This window comes from Salvelinus alpinus, chromosome 5, assembly GCF_045679555.1.
Source record: "Salvelinus alpinus chromosome 5, SLU_Salpinus.1, whole genome shotgun sequence".
Classification (NCBI taxonomy): Eukaryota; Metazoa; Chordata; class Actinopteri; order Salmoniformes; family Salmonidae; genus Salvelinus; species Salvelinus alpinus.
Window position 1 is genome coordinate 61,686,874 of NC_092090.1, and position 12,957 is coordinate 61,699,830.

General features: G+C 46.1%; 1 protein-coding gene across 1 annotated transcript in view; it reads left to right on the forward strand.

The window, feature by feature from the left end:
- Positions 1 to 12,957, forward strand: part of LOC139576438 (growth hormone receptor-like) — an 81,533-nt gene that overhangs the window by 14,551 nt on the left and 54,025 nt on the right. Inside the window, exon 2 of the mRNA XM_071402559.1 lies at positions 4,166 to 4,250. Within this exon, the coding sequence (XP_071258660.1) occupies positions 4,184 to 4,250 (67 nt within the window). The 5' untranslated portion in view covers positions 4,166 to 4,183. The remainder of the gene's footprint in view (positions 1 to 4,165; positions 4,251 to 12,957) is intronic.

Sequence of the window (12,957 nt, forward strand, 5' to 3'; positions counted from 1 at the left end):
TGCACCGTATTGAGGGGAGGATGGATGGGGCCATGTATCGCGAGATCTTGGCCAACAACCTCCTTCCCTCAGTAAGAGCATTGAAGATGGGTCGTGGCTGGGTCTTCCAGCATGACAACGACCCGAAACACACAGCCAGGGCAACTAAGGAGTGGCGCCGTAAGAAGCATCTCAAGGTCCTGGAGTGGCCTAGCCAGTCTCCAGACCTGAACCCAATAGAAAATCTTTGGAGGGAGCTGAAAGTCCGTATTGCCCAGCGACAGCCCCGAAACCTGAAGGATCTGGAGAAGATCTGTATGGAGGAGTGGGCCAAAATCCCTGCTGCAGTGTGTGCAAACCTGGTCAAGAACTACAGGAAACGTATGATCTCTGTAATTGCAAACAAAGGTTTCTGTACCAAATATTAAGATCTGCTTTTCTGATGTATCAAATACTTATGTCATGCAATAAAATGCAAATTAATTACTTAAAAATCATACAATGTGATTTTCTGGATTTTTGTTTTAGATTCCGTCTCTCATAGTTGAAGTGTACCCATGATAGAAATTACAGACCTCTACATGCTTTGTAAGTAGGAAAACCTGCAAAATCGGCAGTGTATCAAATACTTGTTCTCCCCACTGTACAAACAATAAAAAATTAAAAAATGAGACATTGGATCATATGGTCACCTGCCGTAGGCTACATATTATACATTACGTGTGAAACATTATATAAGGATTATATAGAGATTCAATCAATGTGATGTGGGTGGAGATTCTCCATATAGTCAATAAAAGGTTGCCAAATTCTGTAAAATGTCTTTAACTTATTCCTCAAGCAGTAAGTGATTTTCTCCAGTGGGAGACAACTATTAACTTCCGATAGCCACATTGCAACTGGCAGGGAGGAATCCAATTTCCATTTCAAGGCAATACATTTCTTGGCAATCGCTAGCAATATTTCTGTTAGCTTTATAGTATGGCTTTGCCTAAGATTGGTGTTAGTAAAGTTGCCCAGTAGACAGACCTCCAGGTCTAAAGGGAATGCAACCCCGTGAATTGAGGATATGGTATCGCATACCCCCTGACAGAAACCGTGTAGTTTTGATCACTGCCAAGTGGAATGAAGGAATGTTCCTTCATCTGAGCCACATCTAAAACATAGGGAGGAGATATCAGGGTTGAACTTGTGCAGTCTAGATGGGGTGATATAGAGCTGATGGAGGAAATTAAACTGGATCAGTCTGTATCTGGAGTTCAATGTGGATGTAACACCATCCCTGCATAGGTCACTACATAGACCCTCATCAAGATCAATACCCAGATCTTTTTCCCATCTAAGTCGGGATTTATCTAGCTCAGGCAGTGTTAGTCCTGACATAAGAGCATCGTAAACACGGGAAATGGTCTTGAACAGTGGTTGGTCTGCGTGGCAGAGTTGTTCAATAGGTGACATCTTAGGTAGGTTCCATTGTCCCTTGAGAGTCACCCTAATAAAGTTTTGTAGTTGTAGGTAGCTAAAGAAGTCCCTGTTAGGCAAGTGGTATTTCTGTTTCAGCTGATCAAAAGAACTCCCTCCTCGTAACAATGTTCCAGAAGAGTGATCCCTCTAAAATCACTCTACAAATCTCCTAAAGCTAGGATTGCTACCAATGGGATTACTTCCTCCTCTTTCCCTCTCTATAGGGGGAACAGACAAGGTTGCCCAATTAGCCCCCACCTCTTTGCCCTCGCCATCGAACCGTTGGCTGAGGCTATTAGAACGTGCCCTGACATACATGGCTTTGAGGTGGGCCCCCATACCCATAAATTATCACTCTTTGCGGACGACCTTATCTTATTTCTAACAAACCCAGAACACTCCCTCTCTCACAAGAAACTGAAGATCTCATACAATGCTGTATACAAATCCCTTCACAGAACAGCGTAAACTGTCTCGAACCAGAATAGAAAGTGCCACAAAAGCAACACAGTGTTACACATGGGATAAACAATAGTACAGTCAATAACACAATAGAATAATCTGTATACTGTGTGTGCAAATGAAGTAAGGAGGTAAGGCAAAGAATAGGCCAATAGTGGCGAAGTAATTATCATTTAGCAATTGACACTGGAGTGATATGTGCAGATGAGGATGTGCAAGTAGAAATACTGGTGTGCAAAAGAGCAGAAAAACAAATATGGGGATGAGGTAGGTAGTTGGTTGGCGCTTAAAGCTAGTGAGGGAGATATAAGTCTCCAACTTCAGTGATTTTTGCAATTCGTTCCAGTCATTGGAAGCAGAGAACTGAAAGGAAAGGCGGCCAAATGAGGTGTTGGCTTTGGGGATGACCAGTGAAATATACCTGCTGGAGCACGTGCTACGGGTGGGTGTTGCAATGGTGACTAGTGAGCTGAGATAAGACGGAGCTTTACCTAGCAAAGACTTTTATAGATGACCTCGAGCCAGTGGGTTTGGCGACGAATGTGTTGCGAGGACCAACCAACGAGAGCATACAGGTCGCAGTGGTGGGTAGTATATGGGGCTTTGGTGACAAAACGGATGGCACTGTGATAGACTGCATCCAATTTGCTGAGTAGAGTGTTGGAGGCTATTTTGCAAATGACATTGACGAAGTCAAGGATCAGTAGGAGAGTCAGTTTTACGAGGGTATGTTTGGCAGCATGAGTGAAGGAGGCTTTGTTGCGAAATAGGAAGCCAATTCTCAATTTAACTTTGGATTGGAGATGCTTAATGTGAGTCTGGAAGGAGAGTTTACAGTCTAGCCAGACACCTAGGTATTTGTAATTGTCCACATATTCTAAGTCAGAACCGTCCAGAGTAGTGATGCTAGTCGGGCGTGCAGGTGTGGGCAGCGATCGGTTGAAGAGCATGCATTTCATTTTACTAGCATTTAAGAGCAGTTGGAGGCCACAGAAGGAGTGTTGTATGGCGTTGAAGCTTGTTTGGAGGTTTGTTAACACAGTGTCCAAAGAAGGGCCAGATGTAGTTATTATCTAAAAAAAGGTTAGACATGTTTTGAATTCTGGTACCGCTGCCCCACACACAAGCTTGTTAGCTTGCTCTTGTCCAGGGCGTTGAGGCAACTCATGTTCAAAGTTTCTCCATATTAACAGTAGTAGGTATCTTAGCTGCTCGTTATAATTAGCTTTGTAATTCAGTGAAGTAATGATAGGCCTTCTCCTAATATCTTAAATACATTATAATGCGCGTCATATCATGATGCCCAGCACTTCAAGCCAACCCTCCTCCATGTCCACCCCTCTCTTTCTCTCTCTCCCCACCCGCAAAATTTCTGTCGCAGCTTGCGCCCTACAGTACACTTGTAAACAAGCTTACCCGGTCAGTAGCAAGCTGCTCTATCCCCACTGATTGGTGGAGTAATTTAATGATCTAAATGTAAAAACAATGTCGATTTCACAGGTCAAAAAAGGAACAGAATGTCAGCGATATAAACTGGTACTTTTGTTTTGGTTCTAAGCGGTTCAGAACTTTATTACGCTGGTCGGAACAGTGAAACGTAATGAAAACAATAGTGGTTTTGTTCAGAAGGCTCTAAATTTGATCACTCTTTTGTGGCTGAGAATTTTCCTGAACAGCAGGAAATGCCAACTTGTAATGTATTCAAGGATTAAAAAGGCTTCTAAAGTTTGTAATTTCCACTTTAAAATGTCAGACTTAATTTTCCCTCACGAAAAATGTATCAACCCCATACATTTCCATTAATTATAATCCACATAATTCACATTTCCTGTTGCTACAGGATTATTTTCCTGCTGTAGCAAACTGTCTCAAATGAAGATCTTACATCTGTACAATCAATGCATATAGCCTGAGAGAGAACCATTCCATATGCACGTAAGTTATACCTCTGATATTAAGGACACACACACACAACACAAACACATGGTCTGACATATCTTGTGCACAGTAGCATGAAGCGTCTCAGTAGCTATTTGGAGGTTAAATATGTGTTGTCTGGGGTTAGGTTTCACATTGGCCAGCTGAAAATAAATGGCAGTCACAGTTTGTGCTAACAGGGCAGAGAAGGGGGAGAGAGAGAGAGGGATGGGGAGGGAAAGTGAGAGAGAGCGCTGGGTAGAGATATTGGCATAATATTTCACAAGGAGATGTCATCGATGACGATTATCCTTCTCTTTCTCTCTCCCCCCTCTCTCTCCAGCAAAGTGAAGCCCCCGCCATGGCGTCTCCATCCTTTCTCCTCCTCTTCCCCTCCCTGGGTTGGCTGTCTGCTGTGACATCATCAGGTAGGCTGCTACTACTCGCCTCACACACTGTCTCATGTCATTGTTACCACATGAGAGAGTGATGTGTTAAAACATATGACACTCATATTGTATCTCACTGTTACTGACATTCAGCTCTCACAGTCATCTCATACACAGTATAACACAATACAATTTTTCTCTCAATCAGATCTCTTGCTCTTTTTTTTTGTTTAAAATCTGCAACACGTGAATCGGTGTCCTTTTCTTGTTTAATTCAATATTGCATAGTACATGGCATTGACACTTGTTATCGAATGTTATGTCACGCATCAGTTGCAGAGTCCTGTATTTGCACACATTGGAAAAGGTGGGTGGTTGAGCATACAGCAGCCTTTTCTTTTCTAGCCAGTCAAACCGCATCTGATCAGTAGTGAAAGTGGACTGGGCTGTGACAGGGACAGATCGACATGATGGGCTACATGTTGACCCCCCATACAGCCCGAGAAGACATGCATTAAATATAGGTTTAATAACCACTACTACTCTAGGACAAAAAATATGTAAAACCAATATAAACAAAATAAATCATGAGTGAAAAGAGGGGAACCGCAATTGTTTTGGTTTAATAACCATGTAAATGGTGTGTCTCCTGAATGGTGCAATCGCAGGGACCATATTTCAGGAATGTCCAATTGGCCATATTTTGTTACCACAGTGTTTGTTAAACTATGCTCCCAGTCTCTGAGTTCAGAATATGGAGTAACAGAGAGGGCTGTACCCGCAGTGGTGCGATGTACTTTCGATGCACTGGCTGCTGCGCAAATGGACTCTGTCCATTGGAAGTGGGTTAAAGTGAACAGCTCTTGGCCAGTCTGTTTGTAGAAACTGTTCCCCCACACAATGGTGCGTCAATCTGAGTGATCTAGAATGTCTCTCTCTGTGCCTGTCTGGTAGTGGTTTAACAGGACTCACTTCCATAGGTAGTCCTCAATTCTCTCCTCTGCCTTTTCTCCTATTCTCCTCCTTTTCTCCTCCTCTGCCCAGAGCCCAAGTTATGAGTCTCTGTTGGCCAGCTGATGAGTATTCAATGAGTTGAACACGTCTTTGGAAGGAGAGAGGAGAGAGATCCCACACAGGAATCTCTCTCCTCTCACACTGGTACATGGGTGTGGACTATGGAATGAAACTAAGCCTCACTTTGTTTCTGGACTTTTCGAACGTTAGATGCGGGTATGGATACGCTTCAGACAGGTGACAAAACATGTAGAACATGTCATTTTAACCATTTCAAAAGTTTGCTTATTGGCTATATAACGAGAATCATAAGTCCAGTGCGTACTACTGTTTTTTTCCTTAATTTTGAAATGGTCACTAGTGAGCTTTCTCTGGTTTTGAGTTCTTGACATGCATTACTGAAGTGTTAAGAATATGCACCCCCTTGCAACTGGGTTACCTAAAATGATGCACAAATAGTTTAATGCTAGTGTCTGTCGTTAACCTGTGGTCCTTAGTTCCCCTGGGAATAGGCTGCCCCCCCGTAACTGCTGCAAACACTTTTATCGCTTCCAGTTTACAAAAACTACTGATACTATCTAGATAACTGGTCCTCAAACAGAGGCTGTGTACCAAATGGCAACTTATACCCTATACTGTAGTGCAGTGCTTTTGACCAGAGCCCTCTGGGGAATAGGGTGTCATTTGGGACTCTGTCATAGGCTGAGCATTCTCCGGGAACCACAGAGTTCTGTATTCGTTTGATTGGTTGCCAACGACGGCTGTGCGATGGCCAACTGGCCAGTGTTCCTCAACAACCGTGAAACATCTGTACACAAAGAACAGCTGCTGATAGTGGGAGCAAACACAGACTCCTAACTTACAGACCCCAATCTTTCCCTTCAGCAGCCTTCTGAAGTCATGATGATGGTGTGTCTGTGTGTGTGTGTGTGCGGGCGCACGTGTGCTTCTAGTCCTAAAAAAGGTCCCGTTTTTACCCCAACCTGTAAGAGAAATAATAAGTACCCACATGAAAAAATTTGACAGTTTACTGTAGGATACTACAGTTCTTACTACAGTTCTTACTACAGTTCTTACTGTCTTTGTGTTTTCTCTGCACCAGATAGGGCTGTATCGGTTTGCCACATTTATTATTTTGTTATTTGTAAGTGTTCACAGTTTCGTATTAAACATGTTGAGCACAGCCTCCCGGGTGGCGCAGTGGTCTAGGGCACTGCATCGCAGTGCTAGCTGCGCCACCAGAGTCTCTGGGTTCGCGCCCAGGCTCTGTCGCAGCCGGCCGCGACCGGGAGGTCCGTGGGGCGACGCACAATTGGCATAGCGTCGTCCGGGTTAGGGAGGGTTTGGCCGGTAGGGATATCCTTGTCTCATCGCACTCCAGCTACTCCTGTGGCGGGCCCGGCGCAGTGCGCGCTAATCAAGGGGGCCAGGTACACAGTGTTTCCTCCGACACATTGGTGCGGCTGGCTTCCGGGTTGGAGGTGCGCTGTGTTAAGAAGCAGTGCGGCTTGGTTGGGTGGTGCTTCGGAGGACGCATGGCTTTCGCATGGCTTCGTCTCTCCTGTCTCTCCCGAGCCCGTACGGCAGTTGTAGCGATGAGACAAGATAGTAATTACTAGCGATTGGATACCACAAAAATTGGGGAGAAAATGGGATAAAATTTATAATAAATAAAAAAATAAAAAAAATAAAAAAAACATGTTGAGCACTGGCTACGCTGCGTGTTGGTCCGATCCTTGCTACACCTTCTCTTCACGTGAAGAGGAGGAAGGCTGCCGTTACAGAACCCACCCACCTATCTCGGACCAAGCAGCGTGGCTACGGGCAGCAGCAGCAGCGAGTTCAGGAATGGACATGGGAGGACGAGCTGGACGGAAAAGAACCCTGGGCAGAGCCAGAGGAATGTCGCCGCGCCAAAGCAGAGCTGGAGGCAGCAAAAGCAGAGAGGCGGCATTATGAGGCGCTAGCAAGGCAGAGCGGCTGGAAGCCCGAGAGGCTCCCCAAAAAAATTCTTGGGGGGTGGCTAAAAGGGGGTGTAGCTGGGTCAAGTAGGAGACTTGAGCCAACTCCCCCTGCTTACCGTAAGGAGCCAAGGATGGAACCAGAGCCGGTGAGGGCGGTATTGGAGGTGAGCGAAGTAGAGACTGTGAAGGATCTAATGGGGAAATTGGAGGAGAGAGAAATTAGGGATTTGCTGGTTTGGTGCATGAGGCACGACATCCGCTCGATGGAGCATGTCGGGGATTTGATGTCACCTGAGTCAGCTCTCCATACTCGTCCTGAGGTGCGGGCTAGCCGTCTGGTGAAGACTGTGCCAGCCTCACGCACCAGGCCTCCTGTGCGCCTTCCTAGCCCTGCACGTCCTGTGCCAGCTCAGCGCACCAGCTCTCCTGTGGCAGCCCCATGCACCAGCTCTCCAGTTCCAGCACCCCGCACTCGCCTTGAGGTGCGTGCCCTCAGCCCAGTACCATCGGTGCCAACACCACGCACCAGGCTTCCTGTGCGTCTCCAGAACTCTGTTCCTCCTCCACGCACTCTCCCTGTGGTGCGTGTCTCCAGCCCGGTACCAGCAGTTCCGGCACCACGCACCAAGCCTCCTGTGCGTCTCCAGAGCCCTGTACGCACTGTTCCTTCTCCCCGCACTCGCCCTGAGGTGCGTGCCCTCAGCCCGGTACCACCAGTGCCGGTACCACGCATCAGGCCTATAGTGCGCCTTGAGAGTCCAGTGTGCCCTGTTCCTGCTCCCCGCACTCGCCTAATGGTGCGTGTCTCCAGTCCGGTACCACCAGTTCCGGCACCACGCACCAGGCCTACTGTGCGCCTCAGCAGGTCAGAGCTGCCCGTCTGCCCAGCGCCGTCTGAGCTGCCCGTCTGCCCAGCGCCATCTGAGCTGCCCGCCTGCCCAGCGCCATCTGAGCTGCCCGCCTGCCCAGCGCCATCTGAGCTGCCCGCCTGCCCAGAGCCGCCAGAGCCGCCAGCCAGTCAGGAGCCGCCAGAGCCGCCAGCCAGTCAGGAGCCGCCAGAGCCGCCAGCCAGTCAGGAGCCGCCAGCCAGTCAGGAGCCGCCAGAGCCGCCAGCCAGTCAGGAGCCGCCAGAGCCGCCAGCCAGTTAGGAGCCGCCAGAGCCGCCAGCCAGTCAGGAGCCGCCAGAGCCGCCCGCCAGTCATGAGCTGCCTTCCAGTCATGAGCTGCCCTCCAGTCATGAGCTGCCCTCCAGTCATGAGCTGCCCTCCAGTCATGAGCTGCCCTCCAGTCATGAGCTGCCCTCCAGTCATGAGCTGCCCTCCAGTCCGGAGCTGCCATTCAGTCCGGAGCTGCCAGTCGTCCGGAGCTATCTCTCTGTCCTGAGCTACCTCTCTGTCCTAAGCTACCTCTCTGTCCTAAGCTACCTCTCGGTTCGGGGCTGTCTCCTCAGTCTGATGGGGCCCTTTGAGAAGGTTCCTAGGCCAAGGTCGGCGGCGAGGGTCGCCACTCAAAGGACGCTAAGGAGGGGGACAAAGACAAATGGTGGAGTGGTGTCCTCGTCCAGCGCCGGAGCCGCCACCGCGGACAGATGCCCACCCAGACCCTCCCCTAGGGGGTGCGTTCGGAGTCCGCACCTCAGGAGGGGGGTACTGTCACGTTCTGACCATAGTTCTTGTGTGTTTTGCTTGTTTTAGTGTTGGTCAGGACGTGAGCTGGGTGGGCATTCTATGTTGTGTGTCTAGTTTGTCTGTTTCTATGTTTGGCCTGATATGGTTCTCAATCAGAGGCAGGTGTTTTGTGTTGTCTCTGATTGAGAATCATATATAGGTGGCTTGTTTTGTGTTGGGGTTTGTGGGTGGTTGTTTCCTGTCTTTGTGTTTTCTCTGCACCAGATAGGGCTCTATCGGTTTGCCACATTTATTATTTTGTTATTTGTAAGTGTTCACAGTTTCGTATTAAACATGTTGAGCACTGGCTACGCTGCGTGTTTGTCCGATCCTTGCTACACCTTCTCTTCACGTGAAGAGGAGGAAGGCTGCCGTTACAGAAACACTGCAGTCTGCAAAAACACTACACTTGGCCATAGCCCCAAAAATGGTCAAATACCCCAGCCACCCCAGTCATAGACTGTTCTCTCTACTACCGCATGGCAAGCGGTACCGGAGTGCCAAGTCTAGGACAAAAAGGCTTCTCAACAGTTTTTACCCCTAAGCCATAAGACTCCTGAACAGGTAATCAAATGGCTACCCGGACTATTTGCACTGTGTGCCCCCCCCACACCCTCTTTTACGCTGCTGCTACTCTCTGTTTATCATATATGCATAGTCACTTTAACTATACATTCATGTACATACTACCTCAATTGGCCCGACCAACCAGTGCTCCCGCACATTGGCTAACCGGGCTATCTGAATTGTGTCCCGCCATCCACCACCCGCCAACCCCTCTTTTCATCATATATGCATAGTCACTTTAACCATATCTACATGTACATACTACCTCAATCAGCCCGACTAACGGGTGTCTGTATGTAGCCTCGCTACTTTTATAGCCTCACTACTGTATATAGCCTCGCTACTGTTATTTTTCAGTCTTTTTACTGTTGTTTTTATTTCTTTACTTACCTATTGTTCACCTAATACCTTTTTTGCACTATTGGTTAGAGCCTGTAAGTAAGCATTTCACTGTAAGCATTTCACCTGTTGTATTCGGCGCACCTGACAAACTTTGATTTGATTCGATTTGCATATACCCTGCCCATTGCCTCCCCCATATTGCAATTTGTGCCATTAATAATTGAGAAACCTACATGCCAAGTATAGACCAAATTGTGTTCCCTACAGGTTATAGAAAAGAGCAGAAGCGCTGAACTATCCATTCAGACCCCAGTCCTACCTGCAGGTTATGAAATATTTGCTCTGAAGGAGAAAGCCTCCAATTCTATGTCAATGATAATAAAACACAAACACTACAGTAAATATGCAAAAACACTACAGTAAATACTACAGTATACCACATTGCATGAATTACTATAGTATATACTACAGTTTTCTTTTACTACAGTATTTATACTATAGTTAACTGTAAATACTACAGTATACTACATTAAATACTACAGTCTGCAAAAACACTACAGTGAATACTATAGTATTTTTTTATATGGGTATGTTTTGTATAGAAAACTCTAGGGCCTATGCCGTGGAAATTCAGTACTGAGAGAAGCTTGGTCTCTGTAATTTCTTCAAACAATCATCTTTATTTAATATCGATGAACTATTGCAATAATGAGACCGTCAGCCCACCAGTCTTGACTGACTGTTAGGCTGAGAGTCTAGCCTTTACAGAGGATGCACAGTTTTTATATAGCTGATACCAAGATTGCTTAGTCAGTCACTTCTAACCTTCCCATAAGCCACCTTGGTTATCTACACAGGATGGTCTTTAACTTAGTTTCTAGGGCCTCCCGGGTGGCGCAGTGGTCTAGGGCACTGCATCGCAGTGCTATGCTGCGCCACCAGAGTCTGGGTTCGCGCCCAGGCTCTGTCGCAGCCGGCCGCGACCGGGAGGTCCGTGGGGCGACGCACAATTGGCTTAGCGTCGTCCGGGTTAGGGAGGGTTTGGCCGGTAGGGATATCCTTGTCTCATCGCGCTCCAGCGACTCCTGTGGCGGGCCGGGCGCAGTGCGCGCTAACTGAGGGGGGCGGGTGCACGGTGTTTCCTCCGACACATTGGTGCGGCTGGCTTCCGGGTTGGAGGCGCGCTGTGTTAAGAAGCAGTGCGGCTGGTTGGGTTGTGCTTCGGAGGACGCATGACTTTCGACCTTCGTCTCTCCCGAGCCCGTACGGGAGTTGTAGCGATGAGACAAGATAGTAATTACTAGCGATTGGATACCACGAAAAATTGGGGAGAAAAGGGGATAAAATTATAAAAAAAAAAAAAAAAAAAAAAAAACTTAGTTTCTCAGATGCCAGGATGATGAGACAATGAGGCATTGTTCTTAACCTTTCAGTGCTACCCATCCCGGATCCGGGAGCATCCTCATCAAAAAAGCTGACTAGCCTAGCCTAACGGGACAGGGATATCATATAATATAATTTAATGAAATCACAAGTCCAATACAGCAAATGAAAGATAAACATCTTGTGAATCCAGCCATCATTTCCGATTTTTAAAATGTTTTACAGCGAAAACACTATGTATTTATATTAGCTAACCACAATAGCCAAACACACAACGCCATGTTTTCACCATGTTTCCACCGCATAGGTAGCTTTCACAAAACCCAGAAATAGAGAGAAAATTAATCACTAACCTTGAACAACTTCATCAGATGACAGTCTTATAACATCATGTTATACAATACATTTATGTTTTGTTCGAAAATGTGCATATTTAGAGCTGCAAATCGTGGATATACATTGTGAATACGTAGCAACAATTCACCAAAATGTCCGGAGATATTTTGGACAGTCACCTAATCTAACCAAAGAACTCATCATAAACTTTACTAAAAAATACATGTTGTACAGCAAATGAAAGATACACTGGTTCTTAATGCAACCGCTGTGTTAGATTTTTTGAAAAATAACTTCACTACAACATACAGCATGCATTATTGTGAGACAGCGCTCACTTATTCTCCGCCGTGTTGGAGCCAACATATTACACAAAAATACGAAATAACATCATAAATATTCTCTTACTTTTGTTGATCTTCCATTAGAATGTTGTGCAAGGAGTCCTAGGTCCAGAATAAATCGTTGTTTGGTTTTAGAATGTCCATTTCTTCTGTCGAATTAGCAACTTTGGCTAGCCATGCGGAGCTCACGTGTCCAAGAAATCTTGGCGCATGGAACGAAAAATTCCAAAAGTCCCAATAAACGTTGAATAAACTGGTCAAACTCGGTTGAAAAATCCTACTTTATGATGTTTTTCTGATATGTATCAAATAAAATCAGAGCCGGAGCAATTCGTCGTGTATACCGAACGCTTTTCAGAAGACAATGTGAGGTTCCCCGGCGCGCAGTTGAAAACTAACAAAAGAGCGGACCTGTCACTCCAAAAGCTCTTATTCGGCCCCACATCAAGCTAGACACCCCATTCAACCTTCTACTGCCTGTTGACATCTAGTGGAAGGCAGATGAAATGCATACAGATCAATAAATATAAGCCAGTTGAATAGGCAGGCCCTGACACAGAGCCCCTTTTTCAGAATTTTCACTTCCTGTCTGGAAGTTTGCTGCCAAATGAGTTCTGTTTTACTCACAGATATAATTCAAACAGTTTTAGAAACTTCAGAGTGTTTTCTATCCAATAGTAATAATACTATGCATATTGTATGATCTAGAACAGAGTACGAGGCCGTTTAATTTGGGCACAATTTTTTCCAAAGTGAAAACAGCGCCCCCCTATTAAGACTCTTCCAGGCTCTCTCTATCTCTAGTTACACACACCACATCTTGTCTATAGAATGCTAGCTTTTAGGTTTTTATCACCAACACAAATCAATTGTCAGCTTAAAGCTGTCTCTAGTAGAACCCATGTCCTCAACATCCAGACAAGCTGCAGAGTGCTAGAGTGGAGACCATGAAACACAGCATTAGCAGGACAGAAATATCTTACTGTTCGTTAAGTAAATAATTGTTACATAGCCAACAAATAAGGTGAATACATAATTTTTCCCTCACACCTATTGCAACCATATATGGCCACTAGATTATCACCAGCTGATTCTGATTCCTCGTTTAAACGGTCAATGCACACTAACA